Consider the following 20573-nt stretch of genomic DNA (forward strand, 5'->3'; position numbering starts at 1 on the left):
CATTAGTAACAACAAAGCTAGCGGAGATGACAGTATTCCAGCTGAGCTATTTAAAATCCTAAAAGATGATGCTGTTAAAGTGCTGCATTCAATATGCCAACAAATTTGGAACACTCAGTAATGGCCGCAAGACTGGAAAAGGTCAGTTTACATTCCAATTCCAAAGAAGGGCAACGCCAAAGAGTGTTCAAACTACCGCACAATTGCGCTCATTTCACAATCCAGCAAGGTGATGCTCAAAATCCTACAAGCTAGGCTTTAGCAGTATGCGAACCGAGAACTACCGTAAGTACAAGCTGGGTTTCGAAGAGGCAGAGGAACTAGAGATCAAATCGCCAACATTCGCTGGATCATGGAGAAAGCAAGAGAATTCCAGAAAAACGTCTATTTCTGCTTCATTGACTACGCTAAAGCATTTGATTGTGTGGATCACAACAAACTGCGGCAAATTCTTAAAGTGATGGGAGTACCAGACCACCTTACCTGTCTCCTGAGAAACCTGTACGAGGGTCAAGAAGCAACAGTAAGAACCGGACATGGAACAACCGAGTGGTTCAAAATTGGGAAAGGAGTACGACAAGGATGCATATTGTCACCCTGCTTATTTAACTTATATGCAGAGTACATCATGAGAAATGCCGGGTTGGATGAATCAGAGGTCGGAATTAAGATTGCTGGGAGAATTATCAACAACCTCCGATATGCAGACGATACCACCCTAATGGCAGAAAGTGAAGAGGATCTAAAGAGCCTCTTGTTGAGGGTGAAAGAGGTGAGTGCAAAAGCTGGTTTGAAACTCAACATTAAAAAACGAAGATCATGGCATCTGGCCCTATCACTTCCTGGCATATAGAAGGGGAAGAAATGGAAGCAGTGACAGATTTTACTTTCTTGGGCTCCAAGATCACCACAGACGGTGACTGTAGCCATGAAATTAAAAGACGCTTGCTCCTTGGGAGGAAAGCTATGGCAAACCTAGCCAGCATAGTAAGAAGCAGAGACATCACCTTGCCAACAAAGGTCCGTCTAATCAAAGCTATGGTTTTCCCAGTAGTAATGTATGGCTGTGAGAGCTGGACTATAAGGAAGGCGGAGCGCCGAAGAATTGATGCTTTTGAACTGTGGTGCTGGAGAAGACTCTTACGAGTCCCCTGGACTGCAAGGAGGTCAAATCAGTCCATCCTAAAGGAAATCAACCCTGAGTGCTCATTGGAAGGACAGATACTGAAGCTGAAGCTCAAATATTTTGGCCACCTAATGCGAAGAGAAAACTCTCTGGAAAAGACCCTGATGCTGGGAAAGACTGAAGGCAAAAGGAGAAGGGGACGGCAGAGGATGAGATGGCTAGATAGCATCACCGATGCAATGAATATGAACCTGAGCACACTCCGGGAGAGTGCGCAGGACAGGAAGGCCTGGCGTGCTATGGTCCATGGGGTCACGAAGAGTCGGACACGACTGAACGACTGAACAACAACAACAAAATGTCCTTTTAAATTATCTACCTGCTTCTTTGAAGTTAATGCACGGTCAGCACAAATGGATTCTCCATGCCGTTCTGACAACTAAAATACTGATATTAGAACATTGGAAGGATAAACGCTCGCTCCTATAATGCAATGGACTGAATACCTTATGCTGCTTTCAGCATTTGAACAGGTGGCATATAGGCGCCTCCCGCAAATGGATACTTAATTCGGTATTTGGTCTACTTTTAAGTTTAATTCTTAGAAAGTATTTTCATATACACACACATACACACTGCATATGCATGTATTGAAATTGATATATTTAAATTTGTGTAGCTATAATAATTTTTTCTTTTCCTCCTTTTGGTATTACTGAAAATTTACAATAAAAAATAAATTTAAAAATCTATGAGATCAAGTCTCTGCTGTTTTACTGAATCTGACTCACCATCCTGTGCTCGGTTGCACACACAAATCTCACACAATAATCCATAAAGAAAAGCAGACAAAAGGCTTAAGAGCTCTGTTATTTCTTTGGCCAGAGGCACAGATGCTGAGACTTTATAAATAAAAGAACAGCATTGTGACTAGGTTGGAGACAAGAAAAGCCCAGGCTCTTTATTCCGCTTATCTTTACGCAGGGCAGTTTGGAAATGCAGCTGCATTGAGCACCAAATGCACCATCATGCTTCGGCCTAAGCCATTATTCCACCACTGTGGCCCCTTGTCATGAAGGTTCGATGGACCCTCCATATTCAGAGGTAATATACCACTGAAAGTATGTGGCCTAATCAAGCATGCTACTGATGCAAGAGACAGAAGCATGGTGGGGTTGTCGGATAGTGTCCTGCCCATTATTGGTCTAATTTGTTTAGTCATCCAATTGTGACCGAATATCCTTGTTACCACGTGTACCCAGCCTTCCTCAACCGGGTGCCCTCCAGATATGTTGGGACTCCAATTGCTGTCGTTCCGAACCAGCATGGAAGATACCAGGTGGGAAGGGCTGCACGTACCCAACAAACCTGGAAATATGCAGAGGCATGGGGGCGCACGATAAATTTTAGTGTACTTTGGCAAAATGGGAAACATAGCTGAAGAACATGGACAGTTAAAACGTGGACATTTTATTTTACCACATATGTTTACAGAAAGAAAATGTTTTATTTGTATACCAATCCCCTATCATATTATTCCTAGTCAGTGATAGAATACGAAAAGATGGAAGTGTGAGCCTTGGGCAGATCTTGGAGCTACAGAAGTCTTTCCATGCTGGTCCCATGCTCAAAAAGTGTGCTGGATGGACAAACTCAAGGGTGGAGATGACTTTAGGTTGGGAGCACAAAGGGGCAACAACTTTGGGCAGACTCAGGGTGAAGTTGAACAATGGTGCAGGAGTCTGGCTTTGGGTGATGAAAGGGAACCTTCCTTTGGAGTCCTGGCTGCTTGAATGCATTGAAGTCAGATGGCTAAGCCTTACAAAAGCCATGCTTACAAGAGACCATTAGGCACACAGGACAAAAGGGCCACTACAAGGTATTCCAAGGTAGTGCTTTAACCTGCAGATCTACCTTGAGGTGTGGATGCTTCAGGGTTGGACCACGTCTCCCACCAAGGCTTTAGGTTGGCCAATTCGAAGCCTTGTGGGTTGCTTGACTAGGGAGCTGACATGGTAGTCAAGAAGGCATTTAGCTTTATTCAGAATTTCCAAGCTTTGCATACTGCAGGAAGGCAACTCCTACCTCAATTAAGGCGGAGGACACAGAGGTCATGAATTTCAATTACAATAAAGGCAGGTAGCCTAGCATATTACCAGCAAAATCTTCTTGCTCCTAGTTGCCATGAAATGAGATTTTTGCAGGTGTTCCCAGAACAAAAGACACATCAGAGCAGGTGCTAGGGTGACAGCAATACAAATACAAGATCCAAAACCATCACGGCTGGCCTTCTCAATAATGCTGGAGTGAAGCATTATGGGTAAATGATGGTATCTAGGATACATTCTGAGCATCTTCTAAATTTGGACACCAAGCATGCAGTCTAGATAGTTCTTCATCTCCATCTAGAGATCGCATGGTTGTTTCTACAAGGGAAATTTCTCCAGCCCAGGTCATACTTTACGTGTCAATTAACTGACAGTTTGACAACACAAAATGGTGTGCACGGTGCTTTGGAGCTCATGTCAGATTTCACAGCCCACAATTCCTTGCCCCTGCCATGTGGCCAAAAAGGGAATCACGGCAAGTTACTTGAGAGTCATGTGAGCAGGGAGGTCTCAGATGACAGAAGCAGCATGTCTAGGATCTTGCCACTTTCCCCACCTACACACACACACCATTCAGGAATTCCTTTACTGGGAGAAATGTGAAGAAAAGGTGAAACGAAAACACACAATGCAGTAATGAAGAACACTCCATTCTTTCCGCCAGTGGTATTAATTTATTGATTGCCAGATTTGAAATAGGGACATGCATAAGCTGCCCAGACTTCAGTCCAAAGCAGGAATCCAGAAAACCCCATGTGCTCCTTCTGCAGTTTGTTCCAGTCTACCATTCTGATGGCTCAAAACTAGGTTTCATAATGCTGTGTGTTGAGTAAATTGAAAGACGAACAGCAACCAAGATCCATCAGCTTAGTTGCCTGCTGACCAGGAAATATTAAGGATATGCCCACCCATTTCAGATGGCTTCCCTTTCCTTTGAGGCCCAGGATGCTGTAGCTCAGTGAGTGGGCAAGGAACTGAGAATTATCAGTACCTCCTTAAAAGTACAATTCCCAGGGTCCTTAGTGGGAAAGCTATGTGAAGTTTTGTTTTTTTAACCACCTGCACAGTGCTGACATGCTGAAAAGCCAGCTGACAAAGAGTGGCATACAGAAGGCTTTTTACAAGAGCAGAATTGCAGAGAGCGTTTTGAAGGAACTGGGAGCCTAAATAGTAGTCATCCGGCAAGCCAAGTTATCAATTAACGCAAATTCAAAATGCAGATATAATGAAAATATACTGGGAGGTAGCAATACATCTACCTTCCTACAAGTACTATGGCTTAGGGTTGATTTTCACTATTGTCCCAGCTGGGGATACCCCTTTACACGAGATGCAGTATTATCACATGTGAGACTAAGAAGTGTGCTACACACCTATTTTGTACCCTCATCTCAAGGGCACATCCTTTAACCTTACACCAGTTTGATGTAGCACAATGCTGCAAATAAAGGCTAGGTTACTTCAGCTCAGAGCTGTAGCCACTTCAGGTCAATGTTTTGCCTGTGCACCTCTGAGGGCATTCTCAAGGCAGAGTTAAATGTGCAGTGGATTCCCCTTTTGCCCCTCGTCTAAGAACCGAAACCTAAAACGTCTTTTAAGGAAAGGGGTTTTAAAAAAGGAAAGGGGAAAGGAAAGGGGTTTATTGGATTTTCCTTCACACTATGCTATTTTTATCATTCTAGTGCACTGCATCTTGCATTTGCAATCCCCCCCCTTTTAAATACCTTTTAGTAGTTCTTTCCCCAAGCCAAATGTCAAACCTCCAATCCAGTTCCTTTTAGAAGTTATCCAATTCCCCAATTCTTTTATGGACCCCTGTGTTAAAAGGGCTGTTCTAGAACACGTGGGCTCTTAAGTATTGCACACTGCTTGCTTAAACTAGCAATCAATAAGTTCAAATATATCAACAGAATTAGTGAAGGTGGAAGGGAGCTGGGCAAGGGAGAGAGAAGTTTCTGAAACCAGCGGATGGCCATTTAACCTGAAATTCAAAGCGATTATATTTTCATTTGAAAAAGAATGTTGTACATTTCATTTTGTTTGCAGGTGCCTGCAGGATAAGGAAATATGCTCTTCAGGGCTATGAGGAGGGTTTTGCTCTAATGTTGGCTGGACTTTGTCCACCAGGCGATCTCGACTAGGGTTTGCAGCGCTGGACAAAGCGTGGATATAGGCACACATCCCGAATATGGTGCCTGTTTAGAATCCAGGTTAGGAATCTTTCCAAGCCCAAGCCATAGCCGCCGTGAGGGCACGTGCCGTATTTACGCTGCAAAGCCAAAGAAAGAAAAACAGTCATTCAGCTGCCCAACAGACAGAAGGAAGGCATTCTCCAAGCCAAGGGTAGGCAACTTTTTGGTCCATGAGCCCATCTGGCCATCTGAGAAACTGTTCTGGGCACCACCACAAAATGGCCAGCATAGGAGGCATGGCAAAGGACAAGCAACCTGCCTGAAGGACTGAATACAAGGCAGAGTTGGGATCCGATCCCCAGTACACTAAACAACTCCTTTGAAGCCACACTTTTCACCACCAGCAGAAACTATTTCATAGCAATTCCACCTGCCCATAAGAAAAAGTGTTAAAAAAAATTAAGTGGGAGGAGTAGAGCACCTTGGTGGGTGCCAGCAAGTGTCTGGAGACACCTTGGTGCCCGTTGGCATCACGTTACCTACCCCGTGCTCTAAGCAGAATTCAGAAGCATGTACATGGCTCCTTGCAGCCTGATCCCCAAATCACGGAATTATTTTAGTTACTGATGTCTGTATTCCCACCCTTCTTCAAAAGAAGGTGAGGGTGAGGTTATACCATCCTGCCGCTCCCTCCCACTCCCCCAGCCAACTCTGTGAGGCAGGTTAGACTGAGAGCACAGATTGGCCCACAGTCACCCTGTAAGCTTCATGGCTGAGTGGGAATTTGAACCCACGTCTCTGCTGTCCTAAATCCACCACTATAACCACTACACCAGGAATGGCAAATGTCCCTCCCACTGACCCACCGACAACCGCAGGCCACATTTCCTCAGAGGAAAGTGGTCAGAGGGGTGCACAGAGACTGTGGGTGTGGACCAAAAAAACATGGGTGACCCTAAAAATACCCCATGTGACAAAATTACTTGGCCTTGGTGGAGGCCCATTGGAAGGAGGGAGAGGTCTCACAGAAGTCATTATATTATTTCATGCAGCCTTGTATTTAACAACTCACCGGGTAGCCAGAGGTGATCAGAAATTCCATGCAGGCAAGTGCATAGAATTCCAAACAGATGAGCGAGCACACTGGCAAAGAGACAGATCACTCCACTCCTCCTCCGCCAGCCCTGTCAGTTTCTGCGTTAGCCACAGGGGAAGGCAAGCGTCTTCCCTCCATCACCATCACAGAAACGCAGTGTTCTGGCGGTTCACTCCGTCCCCCATCCATCAGCCTGCCTGGTAGAAGTCCAATTTTTTTTTAAAAGCCTAAGAGGCTAGTAGCCTGCTCTTCCACACTGGCTGTGAAGGAGGGGGGTTCCCTCCTCCAGGCAGCATGGAAATGTAGGTACAAGGCTGATTTAATGAATTTCTTTCCTGCGGCACGGTTTGAAAATGACTGCCTTGTATTAAGAGCAGCTTGACCATTGACTGCGTACAGATTGGAAGTATACTGGCACAACAGCCTCCACTTCCCTCCTGAAGGCCTCCAAGAAGCTCCCAGAGGCTACCCTCATTCCGAAGAGCTTTCTCCTGGAGACGGTCCCCAATGGTGCACTACAGCAGAGATGCAGAACACCCCAGGCCCGTGGGCCAACCCTAAGCTTCCGCAGGTCCCAATCCAGAGTGCTGGGATTTCTCAGATGGCCACACTCTTTCCCATGGCCCCACCCCCTTTCCGCCACAACCAGTCGTTTGATGATTCCCTGGATTTTGCACGCTCCCCCCCCCCCCCCGTCTAAAAGGTTGAACTGCCTCTCCTAGGGCTCAGTTTCTGGCAGTAAGAGCATTAAGCTAAAATAGGCTGGTATTTTGCCTGCCCTCTTCCCTTTAGCCCTGCCCACCAATGGAATGTGGCCCCCGAGATCATCTCAGAGATGGAATCCGGCCCTCGGGCTGAAAGACTTTCAACTCCTGCGTGCTACAACGAAGAGATCATTGTGAGAGCTACCAGCCTAGAGGTTCAGGGTCAGACCCAAACCCTGCTCAGCCTTGCAGGGTGGATCAACAATGCAGGACAACCCATCTCCCAAGGGCAGCCCGCTCCCTCAGGGAAGAGAGAATCCTTTCCACACCCTTACTGATAACAGAGGAGTGGAAAAGAGGAGGAGACCTGGGAAGTTTAACCAATACAGAGAAGAGAAGGAGAAGAGAAAAAAGATGCAGCTTCTGACGGGAGGAGTAAAGAGAATACTGTGAAGACCTGAAGAGAGATCTATGAAACCTTGTGTGCCTGAGGTCTTAAAAGTAAACTTGCAGAGCTTGGGAGTCTCTGTGCTAACTGGTGTCTGGGAATCGAGAGGTCCCTTTACAGTCCTCTTCTGCCAGCCGGGCTTGGACATTTCAAGCGGGTGTGGAGAGGAGCCAACTGCAGAGGGAGCCCAGAGGTGTGAGCAGCAACGTCGCGGCCTTCTTCAGTCGGGCTGGATTTGTGGCGGAAAAGTGGCCTATCTAATGGGGCATCTGAAATGTTCAAACTCAGGACTGCTGCTGTGCTGTTGCTGCTTCTGAAATTCCTCCCCCTTGACAATTATAATTAATCCTAATATTACCAATGAAGTATCTGCCAGTACACAGGAGTGACGGTGGGGAAGTGGCCTGTACTGTATCATACTGTAGCGTTGTGGAGTTAAAAGTCGGCTAAAGAGGAGATCATCACTGGTTTCCGGGTTTGCTATTTAAGCTCTGTGATTTGTTAGTGAACTTTTATCTAAAGGTTTTCATTGTTTTAACTGCTTTTTAACCGTTTTTAAGCTTTTTAGCCATTTCTCCAAGTAAATACATTTCTCTTTTAGCACAGTCCTCACCCTTCTCAGCATAGCAGAATGACCATGGTGCGGTACAAGCTCCGCTGGCCCACGAGTGAAGAAAGTGAACCACAGCTGCACCAAAAGCAGCAGCAGGGACAGGGCTGGTGCCTCCAGCATTGTCTTAATGTTGAAGAGCACTGGCATTTGCCCCCGTGCTCCAGCTTGGATCATGCTGTCATCCCATCCAAGCTGCCGCCTCGTAGCACCAGCTTGCAGAGACTGGCCCAACTGGCCACTTTCTTGTAGACAGAACCCTTTCCAAAATCACAAGCTGGAAGGGGGGGGGAGAAAGCATCCCCCCAAGTCTCTCAAAGCTGCCGACGAGGCCGCGCTGCAATCTCCGTGCAAGGAAACGGCAATGCGAAAGAGCAACACATCGGAGCGGCCATCGCTCCTTCGGCAAGCACAGAGATGTCTCCCCTGCCACGGCAATCAGCCAACTGCAACGGACAATGTGTCAACCCTGACGGTTTGGGAGACCCAAAGGCTGCTGAAGAAGCAGCAGCGAGTTCCTGAGCCAGAGACAGTTTCGCATTTCTGCTGCTGCACTTATCCCAAGTTACAAAGCCAACACAAATTCAACAGAATTTGAAAAAGCAGTAGCTTGTGAAAGCTGGAGCTTTTTAAAATGGGAGGCACGGCCGCCCCGATCCAGACTGGGACCGGGGGAATATGAGGGGCTTTCACCCTTTGCCACTTACCGCAATTGTGATCCACATCACCCCACAGCTACTACATCCCTGTGGTTTTCTTTCAAAAAGCCATTCACACAACTGCTAGTTCCATGAATACAGTCTTGTTTAGTTTGGCCCTTGCACAGGGTGCTTGCAGTTAACGTGAGTAGCAGGTGCAAGACAGACTGATGACAACCCTGAAGGCAGATGGTTAGAGGACAGGATCACCCACCACCCCGCCCTGCTGCTCTACTGTCCTTTAGGCCAGTAGAGCAGGAGGACAATATTGCTCTTTCGAACAAAGCGTGTCTCGCTTGCTTTAGCTTGGAAAACCGAAGCCAGATGAAAGCAATGTTCAGTGCAAAAGCTTTCTGTATTTTGAAGAGTAGCTGATCCATCAAAAGGCTGTGGACTGCCTTGGTCTAGGTCAGCCTTGCCCAACCTGGTGCCCTCCAGATGTATTAGACTGCAACTCCCATAATCCCCAGCCAGGGAATTATGGGAGTTATAGTTCAACACAACTGTAGAACACCAGGGTTGGGGTAGGCCAGTCTACATTTTGCCTTCCAGCACCGTAGTGCTCCTGCAATAGCTGGTAAACCAAAGAAACCTGAACATGACCACGGAGGCCCATTACCACGCACCTGATCCGTATACCAATAATAAGGTGTGGGATCAATGCCTTCTCTCTTGTAACCTTCCAGCAGCTCGTCGCTGTCCCAAATACGCATCGAGCCTCCAACAATCTCGCCAACGTTGGGCATCAGCACATCAACCTAAAAAAGAGGTGAAAGAAAGCACTTTAGAGTAAGAGCCAACTGGGGCTCACCTAGTTCAGGGCAGACCTTTTACAGTGGCAGCTCCTGGGACGTGTGCAGTCCCTGAGCTGCTTCACAAAACCCTCTCTTTGTGGCTCCTGGCACAGAGGGAGCACCAAACAGAGGCTTCTGCTTCTATCCAACACACACAGCCTGACGTGCCTCACGGAAAATAGCGAGGCAGTCAACAATATTTCCGAGCCTGATTCAAGGTGCTGGCGCTGACCTATAAAGCGCTGAAGGATCGCCTCCTCCCACATATGCCTGCCGGGACCTTAAGCTCGTCCTCAGCGGCCCTTCGCCATGAGCCCTGCCAAAGGACGTGAGGCAGGTGGCTACTAGGAGGAGAGCCTTTTCTGCTGTAGCGCCCCGGCTGTGGAACGAGCTCCCTAGTGAGGCTCGCCTGGCACCGACATTGTATTCCTTCCGGAGCCAGGTGAAGACTTTGTTTTCCCAGGCATTTTAGCTTTCTAGACTTTTAGCTTTGCTGTTTTAAATCTGTATCTTAAATCTCTGCGTTGCTGCTAGGTTTTATTCTGGGTGTATTGTTATATTGTGGTTTTAATGTTTTTTATATTTTATATTGTTTTATTGTGTGCTTTTTGGTTTTAATTTTTGTGAACCGCCCAGAGAGATTTGGCTATTGGGCTGTACCGAAATGAAATAAGTACGTAACTAAGTAAGTAAGTGGCTCAGGGCTGCAACACCCAACAGAGTGCCTTCCCCAGTATGAGTCTACCCGTATACTATGCTCATCCTCTGAGGCCCCCTCCGAGGGAGGCTCAGGGGATGGCAACAAGGGAGAAGGTCTTCTCGGTGGTGACCCCCCCAATTATGAAACACTCTCACCAGTGAGGCCCACCAGGCACAACTTTGTCATATTTTCGGTGCCAGGTTAAGACTTTCCTTTACTCCCAGGCATCTGACAGCATATGAGAGGTACACACCCCAACTTGCCCCCTGAATGCCACTTTTCAGGGGTCTACATTTCACCATCTTGGCACTATGGCCGCCTTGAGTTCCTTGCAAGAGGGAGAAAGGCGGGGTATAAATGCAATAAATAAATAAATAAATAAATAAATATGGCGCTGACAGATGGACGGACAGAGACACACATCCTCTTGTTATTATAGATGTTTACATCCCCTTCATTGTATCAGATTTCAGGGTGGTATGCAGCATAAAAACCTCCCTCAAGCATTGAACTTTTCCTAGGATCATGCCTCAGAACTTACTTATTTATTTACAATATTTATATACCGCTCCACATCAGAAGAGTTCAGAGTGGTGAACAACAAAGATAAAAGAATAAAACACCAGGTTAAAAGAGTTAAAACATTTTTTTAAAAAGACCAATTCCAATAAGGTCAAATTTAATAACTGCGGCTGGTCATGCAAGGAAGGCCTCTAGAAATAACGATGTCTTCAGGAGGCACCAGAAGGAACACAATGTTGGCACCTGGCTGACCTCGAGAGGCAGGGAGTTCCACAGGAAGGGGGCCACCACACTGAAGGCTCTTTTCCCGGAGGACTCCAACCAGGCCATGGGTCCATGTGGAACCACCAGGAACATGCCCTCTGATGACCTCAGTGACCAGGCAGGTTGGTAAGGGAGAAGGCGCTCGCTCAGGTTTCCCTGGTCCCAAGTTGTTTTGGGGTTTGTACACTAGTACTAATACCTTAAACCTGGCCCGGTAGCAAAAAGGTGAATAGACCTTATAAAATAACCTACAAGACAAAAACATTAGTGAATGCAAACCAAGACTTTGTTGCCCTTTTGTTACAGCTCAATGCGATGAGCAGATGCAAAGCAGCAGCAGCATACAGGATCTGACCTGTATGGTCCTAGCACTGGTCTGAAAGGTTAACGTATCCTCCTCACAACAGCGCTGAGGCTTGGCCTTCCCATGGAAAAAATTAAGCTGATCCATGTAAGACTGGCATATTGGCTACACCAGGGCAAATTTGATGGGCTCCAACCCTGGCCAAAAGGCTGGCTCAGTACATGCATGACCATGGCATCGAGTGTTGCCCTATGTACGCGAGTGAGCACACAATGCTTTTCAGTGAAGTCAGAGCCACTGAACACCTTGCACAGAACCAAGTAGTAGAATCCAGAGTGTCTCACTGTGTGTGTGTGAAAATGAGCACACCAGAAGCGAGCGAGACAATTCAGTATCTTGCCACCTTATTCTGCAGGCAGCATGGCTCAGTGCCAAGTGTCAGAACTCAAGTGAACGTGACCCTTGAAAAGGAGAGCCTTGCGATCTTTTAGAAGCCCTGCTCCCATATTAATCGCTCTTAAAACAAGGCTGGCCTCGACAAGGATCTTTTTAAAATCCTGTTGGTTAATTGGTTTCAAGACAACGCTTATCTGGCTGGCGACCGTTACGTTCATGCCTCTATGTTAATAGATCCGTGGGGCTTTTTATGTGGATTGGGGGGGGGGGGCCCAACATGAAGAAGTTTAACATCTGAAACATCCCCCCCCCCCCCCCCCCGGTCCCATCTTGCATGCAATACATGCAGGGAACGCAAACTGACAGATTCGGTCAGACGGGAATCCTCCGGGCAGCGCTGCATGTAGAAAGACTTTATCTCGGCAGGAAATCGACACAGCAAGATCGGCTCATTAATGGCATCCGTCATCTGTCTCTCCGGAGCCTCCGGAATATCCTACGGTTAAGAACAAGACTAATTAGCTTCAGCCACTGCCGCCCCCTTCTGTGGAGAAACTCTCTGCTCTGCCTCCACTCATTAAGCCACTTTCCCCGCTCCAGAGTCGCCTCTTGAGCAAAGTGTTTATTGAACAACCCCTAGCCTCATCTTACTTACTACCATTCATGTGTATTGCCAGGACTGGACACCCTGCTTAGGGCCGGGGTGCCTACTGTTTGTCTATGGTCCAACAGCCCATGAAGCCAAGAGTGCTCCTGTCTGGATGGGGGATTCATCTTCTCCACCGCATCAGGGTATTGTCCATAAGGGCAATATCCTGTACGGGAGCCTTCCCCAACCTGGCGCCCCCCTGATCTGTTGGACTACAACTCCCATCATACCCAGCCAGCACGGTTAATGGCCATGCTACCCACACACAAAAGTCAGGAGTTCTCAAGTCCAGGCACAGCCACTGAGAAAGTGCGTCCTGGCACTCCCACCACATGTAGGTCAGGCGCTGGCAGGGCAGGGGGAAGAATCAACCCCAATCATCTTAACACCCAGGACGTTCCGTAGGGAAGACCTTGAGGCAGCCTGGTCCCAAGCCTTTAGGCAGGGGTCCCCATGGGGATCTCCAACGTTTCCCATGAAGCTCTGAACTCCCTGCCCCCTTCAAAAACAAATTTTAATAGAAAACATATAAAAACTAGGGTAGTCTTCTCTCTCTCCCTTTCTTGTTCTTTCTCTCCTGTTTCCCTTTCTATTTCCCTCTCCCTCCCAGCCGCTAACTTTGCTCTTTCTCTCCCCACCTCTTTAGCTTGCTGTTTCTCTCTCCTCCTAGCCTCTAGCCTTGCTCTTTCTCCCCACCTCTTCACCTCGCTGTTTCTATCTCCTCCTAGCCTCCAGCCTCGCTCCCCCCCCACCTCTTCACCTCGCTGTTTCTATCTCCTCCTAGTCTCTCGCCTCGCTGTCTCTCCCCTCTACTCCTTTCCCTTGCTATTTCCCCCTCCCTCCCAGCCTCTAGTCTCCCTTATTTCTCTCGCACCCCACCTCTTTAGCTCACTTTTGACCAGCCAGGCCTCCACAGCAGCCATTAAGTGACTAACCAGATCCCCCATGGGAGCCATTCTGGGGTGGTGCCCACAGCAGTTGCTCAAATTCCCAAATGTCTCCATGGGTCCAAAAAGGCTGGAAACCCCTGATTTAGGCCTTCACAGGTCATAACCAACCCTCTGAATTGTGCCCAGAAGTAGGTCAGCTGGCAGCGAAGCTGTCCTAACTTAGGAGTCACCGGCTTCAGTCAACCGCCTTCTGAACCAGCTGAAGTTTCTGAACAGTCTTCAAAGGCAGCCCTACAACAGTATGCACTACACTAATCCAGGGGTGCAGAACCTCATGCCCGGGGGCCAAATCCAGCACTCCAGGGTTCCCCAGGCGGTGGTGCCCCCTTCCCCAGGCCCCACCCTCAACCACAGAGCACTGGATAGCTTCCTGGCTTTTGTGCAGTTTGCCTGCCATTCTAAAAGGCTGAAATGCTTCTCCTAAGGTGAGTCAGGAACACAGGGAGCTGCCTTATACTGAGTCAGACCATTGGCCCACCTAGCCCAGTGCTGTCGACACTGACTGGCAGTGGCTCTCCAGGGTTTCAGGCAGGATTCTTTCCTCGACCTACCTGGAGAAGCCAGGGATCGAACCTGGGACCCTCTGCATGCCAAACAGGCCCTCTACCACACTGAGCTACGGCCCCTCTGTTACTGGCAGGAAGAGATTTAAGCTCAAATAGGTTGGGACTTTTGGCCCCATCCCTTTTTGCCTTTCGTTTCACCTCCTTTTGCCTTTGACCCTGCCACCACTGGAATGTGCCCCCAGAAATACAATCCAGCCCTCAGGCTGAAAGAGGTTCTGCAACCCTGCAGTAAGCCAAGAGCTACATTTTAAAGAACAAGAACAGACAAGGGAGGATTTAAAGGACAACAACGAAGAGGCTTACGTCTCCAAATTCATAGTAGGTATCATCTTCCTTCTTCACATCGTGCTCCTTGAGCCATATGAGGGCATCTGTGTAGTTCATTCGCTTGAAGGGACGCTTGGGAGGCTCAAAGTCCTGCAATTACAGAAGGAGGGCACACCTGACAAGACAGCAGGACCCGCAAAGCAACCCCAATTGCTTCATTTGTTTACCTACATTGCTTGGTCCCACTCCATCCTGAAGTTGCATTAGGTTACGACGACTTGCAAATCAAAGCATACAAGTAAATTGTCTCTAATCACAGTATTAAAAACGTCTACTCCTCCCTCCATTCCAAATGTTTATTCCTAACTCCATTCCTGCCATTCACTCCTCTCCTTCTGTTGTCTTTTCTACACTGTAAGCCCCTTGGGGCGGAGACCTGTCCTCTCATTTTTTATACAGCACCGTGTATGTGGATGGCAAGATGACGATGATGGAGGGAGAAAGCTAAGTGCAGCATCCTAGAACAGCCTTTCCCAACCTGGTGTCCTCCAGATGTTTTGGACAGCAACTTCCAGCATTCCTGACCTTTGGCCATGCTAGCTAGGGCTGCTGGGCATTGTAGTCCAAAACATCTGGAGGACACCAGATTGGGGAAGGCTGCCCCAGAACATCCCTCAGAATCCCCTGCAATGCAATGGGCTTCTGTGGCAGATGTGCTGGGCTGCTTGGCAAAGGAGTCCATCAGAAAGGTGTCCCTGAAGATTTAGAAGCAAAGATCCTGAAGTAAATGAGGTCAATTTTTAAACGTCTGTCACTGCCACTTACCGGGTTCAGGGCGTACAGTAAGTCAGACACAGGCGATTTCAGGACTCTGTCCACGACATCGCATACAAGATCCTCCAAACGGCTCAACAGGTCTTCGTAGGACATGAAAGCACATTCAGCTTCAATGTGTGTGTATCTGCAGGAGAGAGTCGATGCCTTCTGTCTAAAACAGGTTGAGAACTTGCCCGCAAACCACTGCCAAGCCACAAGCCTTTTCCTTTAATACAGCCTTGCAAACAAATCTGGAGAAGCTACTTTTTGATTTGGACTATGTGCCCACACATATTAAACATATTAAATTTGTGGCACATGGACAGCCTAAAAGAGGATAAGTGGGAGAAGGTGGAGAAAGGAGAGTGGCCACATAAGCCTCCGATGAAAGCAGCATTCCTGTTCTGCAAGGATCTGGAGATTAAACTGTTCTTTAAAAACATCCTGCTCGGTGTGTTTTTTTTAATCAATATAGCATTGTAACTTGCAGCGCTAAAGCCTGTAATAGGCCAAACTTGTGTGATGACATGGAAAGTTCATGAAAGTTGCTTGAGAGAGAGAGAGAAATGTCAAACTATTTGTGGTCTAGCTTCTCTACGTTCTCAGTCTGATGAAGATTTGAACCATCCAACTGCAGGCTTTGTGTACTTAGGAACATAGGAAATTGCCTTCTGCTGACTCAAACCATTGGTCCATCTAGCCCAGTATTGTCGACACTGAGTGGCAGCGGCTCTCCGGGGTTTCAGGCAAGATTCTTTCCTAGCCCTGCCTGGAGATGCCAGGGATCAAACCTGGGAGCTTCTGCATGCAAAGCAAGTGTTCTTACTACTGAGCAATGGCCCCTCCCTACTTGCATGTTCATTTTCTGTTAAGTTTAGCCTCCTCTTCTACATTACCCACAATGCACAACACTTCAGACATCTGCTTGATGACAGCTCAGCTGAGCTGTAGAACCTAACATTTCTTGGCAAGCTCAACCCACTCTTAGACATCTGTCTCAAGTAAAGCTAGTACTAATATATTGCTGCTGTTATTTGATTATTCTTGTTTAAATTTAATAATATATAACATCAATTTTGGTTTTCCGTCATTGCTGAATTTAAAACAGAAGGCAGACTGAGTTCCCCTCCTCATTATTATTTATTACAATAATTTATATCCCCTTTCTACGGGAAGTACCGGTTCAGATGTCACCAGAAAGAAGCTATGTACCCACATGTCCTTCCTCACCCCTCTCCAGGCCAGTATTTTGGTTTCTCAAACAAAAGTTCCCCAATGATGTCTGAACCAGGAAACTGTGGTTTGAAACCAGGATATGAAACCAGGACCTGATCTGGTTTGGACATCACGAAAAACTATCGTTTAAGAAACCAAGACAGCTTCCCCCAAAGCTGAGTGCATGAGGAGAAGAGAGAAGGAGATGGGTGGGGAAGGCAGACAGTGTGGAAACACACGGCTTGTTTCTGAGTCAATACAAACCATGGTTTATTGGACTGAACTTGAGACATCAGGCCAAACTGGCTCACAATTTAAAAGGTGGCTCTCCTAAGCGGGGAGGATAGTTATACAGTAAAACTAAAGCAGATTTCCCCAGCCGGGTGCCATCCAGATGTTTCGGACTTCAACTCCCAGAATTCCCAACTACTGGCTATGCTGCCTGGAGCTGATGAGAGCTGAAGTCCAAAACACCTGGAGGACACCAGTTTGGGGAAGGATGAACTAAGGTGACAGACATTTAGGCAGATGCTACTTTTCTCATCAGGGTGCAGCTGTGAAGGCGAACGCCACGTGAACGGTACTTCTCCTTCCCATATAACCACAGAACCGCAAGGGGCCTACAAGACCATCGAGTCCAACCCGCTATTCAATGCAGGAAGCCTGATTCCCAGCGGTCTCCCATCCAAGTACTAACCAGGGCTGACCCTGCTTAGCTTCCGAGATCAGACGCATCTGGCCCTTTGCTTGTCATGAAAGAGGACAGCGGCAATCTTTAAGGCTAGGCCCGCCGGGCTTTGTTACTCAGCTTCGTCACCTCAGTCAGGTGACCGACTTTTTAAAGTGCTAGAAATCCAATCATTTCTGGTTACCTGCAGGCTGCTCGACTGCTGTGAAATAATGCACAACATAGGCCGGTGGAGGCTGGTGGCTCCGATGTCAGTGAGGCGGTGAACCCACTCCGGGCTTCAGAATGGAGTCACTGCCCCACTGACATCAGAACCACCAGCTTCCTCTGATATAGGCTATCCCACAGATGGTCGCTTACTCAGCCAGATGCCTGCGTGTCCGAGACTGCTCAGCTCGGTACGACTGGGCAATACAAAAGGTGTCTCCCAATGCCGGGATGCAGGTCTCCAGATACAGCTGAGAGGACTGCGTCAGGTAGGCTTCTTCGCCAAAATAGTCCATTTTGAACAGAGTGGAGCCTCCTTCTACCTGCGTCTGAACCAATGTTGGCGGGGTGATCTCGAAAAGAAAAGAGATACATTATTACACAGCAGCCCCAGTTGCTGCCCCTCTTAGAAGGGCTCATTTATTCCGAAGAGCTAAACTGGCCTTCCTTTTTTAAAATGTATTTTATTTATTCATTATTACATTGACAGCCTGCCCATTTCCCCCTTGCAAGGAACCCAAGTCAGCTTCCATGATCCTCCCCTTCTCCATTTCGGCAGGCTGCCGGGAGCGCGATTGTGCTGGGGACGCCTGGTGCGCGAACTTTCCCAGCGCTACCACGGCAACAGCAGTGGTCAAAGAAGGCGGGCAGGGGGCGGATTTGGTGTGGGCAGCCTGGACATTTGCAGCAGGCTGCAGACAAGGCCACCGAGACGGCCTGGGGCACGTGGGATGCCCATATGTGCTTCAGGCACTGTTTCTTGTAGGAGGAGCTCAAACGTCAACTCCTCAATGCACTCTGGGAGCCATAAATCCTGTCACCAGCACTGGCTCCCACTGTTCCTGCCATCTTACTGTCCCAGATTATTATGGTCCTTGCTCCTCCGTCCTGCAGCCAAGCTTTGTCGGCTCTCCCTGGCGATGTACAGGAAATGCTGGAAGGAACTAAGGAACTCTGGGACTTGTAATTCTTGAGGGAACCCCACACATAGGGAGGCAGGATGCTTTGTCAATCAATCTAAAAGTCTCACGATTCAGCATACTGTTTTTTCTGTTCTAACACTGCTTCTGATTGGCTCCAGCAAATCTCACAAGATGTGGAGATCCGTATAGCAGGGATGGGCAACTTATGGCCCTCCAGATGCTTTGCCTACAACTGCCATCTTCCCTCACCACTGGCTATGCTGACTAGGGCTGATCGGAATTGTAGCCCAAAACATCTGGAGGGCCACAATTTGTCACTCATGCCATACAGATACAGGAAATGTGTACTTAAACAACCTCAGGCATGACCTACAACTCCGCCTCGATATTTCCCTCAGGCTAGCCGCCCCCAGGAACTCTGGGCTCCCTTTCTCCCACTCTGTGCTTGGGCCCTGGGCACGGAGTACAGCCACCTCCATCTGCACAGCATTTTGAGATGGGTTTTGTAACAGACTTGCAAACTTATTTCTTCTAAGGACAATAATGTGAACAATTCCAGAGAGCCCAGGAGCGTCATTTAAGATCGACAAAGCAGCAGAGATACTTACTTCATAATAGCCTCGGTCAAAGAAGTGATCCCTGAAGCACTGGATGACAGTGGAGCGCACCTTTAAGATTCTGCTCAGGGTCTCCCCTCGGATCATCATGTGACGGTTGTTCAGTTGCACGTCCACATCCGACTCTTCGTTGACCAGGTTATCAGCTCCGCCAGCAGGAGCCAAGCCAATGAGTTCCCAGTAGTCACAGCTCAACTCGTGGCCTCCAGGAGCCTAGAGAGAGATGACAGCCCAAACGTGGCACCCTCTTCGCAGCGCCTGAAACGCGCTCCTAACCAGTCTGTCAGGAAACCATATCAGCCGGAGGAACAGCCACGGGGAGGGGGAGGAAAACAGGGTAAGAAGGCTGGACATAAAGATGAGACGGGGGCTTTTTTCTATTGTAGCACCCAGGCTGTGGAATCTCTCCCTCCAGAGGTTGGCTTGGCCCTGACTCAGCTAAGCTTCAGGTGAGCTACTAAGACTTTCATTTTTAACTGCTGCGCTTTTATTTATTTTATTTTTAAAATGTATAAACTGCACCTGCAGCCCAAAGGGGATTTCAGAGTGGCGTACATAAAATGTCTGACCGAAGAGGACTGGCCTAATTAGTCTGCCAAGAGCTTCCCGAGCCACTGCCTTGAGAGTGCGGCAGACTGCATGAAGCCCAAAGAAGAATTTGCTGCAGCTGAAACGCTCACGCGGTGCTTTCAGGTTTTCCAGTTGAATGTCAGCAGTGGGCCAAGAAGACAATAGTGGGCTCTTTTAATCCATATAGCAGTGATTCAGGAAACAAGGGCTTTTAAAAGGGTCCCATAAAAATACTCCATTATGCTGTTGTACTCTTAATGTCTAAGCCAAGATTACCGCGCTGCTTAATATTCCTTCACTATGTACTCCAAGAGCCCCACCTACTGGTTTGATACTAACAATGCATCATCTTAAAACATTCAAAGGCGGTCTCAAGGAATCATTATTTAGACTGTAAAAACTTTAACGGGGAAGGGGTACAGATTCTTTCAAGGAATTTTTGACTTACGTTTATGCTACACAATGGTAAAAATAGATGGAGGGAGGAGAGCACCATTCTCTCCAGTTTTATTTATCGCTCCATTTCTACCCCATCTTTTTTCCTCTTGCAAGGAACCTAAGGCGGCTTACATTATCCACCTCCTCTCCATTTTATCTTCACAAGAACCCTGTGAGGTAGGTTGGGCTGAGAGTCAGTGACTGGCCCAAAGTCACACAGCAAGCTCCATGGCTGAGGGGGGACTAGAACCCAGATCTCCTGAGTCCCAGTCCAACACTCTAGCCACTACACCACGCTGGCTTTCCAGAGTCCAGGCTGTGAGTGCCACTGCGTACATAGCTAAGGCAGCACCACACATCCATAACAGCAGAAGTGGGGAAGTTTCTGAGTGAGAAGCTGAACGACCCCCACACCTGACTCCTCTAGGCCCTGCCCCAACCAAGGCAGCAGCTGGAGTAGTTTTGCCGCTGCCACATCCTTCCCAATGGTCAGGGAGTGAAATGGAAAACCAGGGAGGGAGGGAATGGACTGGACAGGCTAGAATCCTGAACAGGGAGCACTCTACACTGCAACATTTCATTGCAGGGCTCACTTGTATTCCCAGAATTCTGCTCTTCATTGAGAACATTCCATCTGTGCAGTTAAATCAGATGGGCGTCCATGACTGCGGGGAAGGGGAGGTATTCAAGGAACAAGAGGCATGCTGTTTAGAAGAGGTGAACAAGGGCCGTGCTGTTTACACAGGGCTACAGCACTGGTTCTCT

General features: G+C 48.0%; 1 protein-coding gene across 1 annotated transcript in view; it reads right to left on the reverse strand.

The window, feature by feature from the left end:
• Positions 1-2575: 2575 nt before the first annotated feature.
• The window catches only part of NARS1 (asparaginyl-tRNA synthetase 1), a 38953-nt gene continuing 20955 nt past the window's right edge, over positions 2576-20573 (reverse strand). The window contains exons 9-15 of the mRNA XM_084832972.1: positions 18792-19013; positions 17414-17613; positions 15160-15295; positions 14371-14484; positions 12267-12398; positions 9549-9680; positions 2576-5503 (exon numbers count right to left, since the gene is read on the reverse strand). Coding sequence (XP_084689098.1) covers positions 5372-5503; positions 9549-9680; positions 12267-12398; positions 14371-14484; positions 15160-15295; positions 17414-17613; positions 18792-19013 — 1068 coding nt within the window. The 3' untranslated portion in view covers positions 2576-5371. The remainder of the gene's footprint in view (positions 5504-9548; positions 9681-12266; positions 12399-14370; positions 14485-15159; positions 15296-17413; positions 17614-18791; positions 19014-20573) is intronic.

This window comes from Heloderma suspectum, chromosome 2, assembly GCF_057233095.1.
Source record: "Heloderma suspectum isolate Gila_16-S chromosome 2, 16-S_ref, whole genome shotgun sequence".
Lineage (NCBI taxonomy): Eukaryota > Metazoa > Chordata > Lepidosauria > Squamata > Helodermatidae > Heloderma > Heloderma suspectum.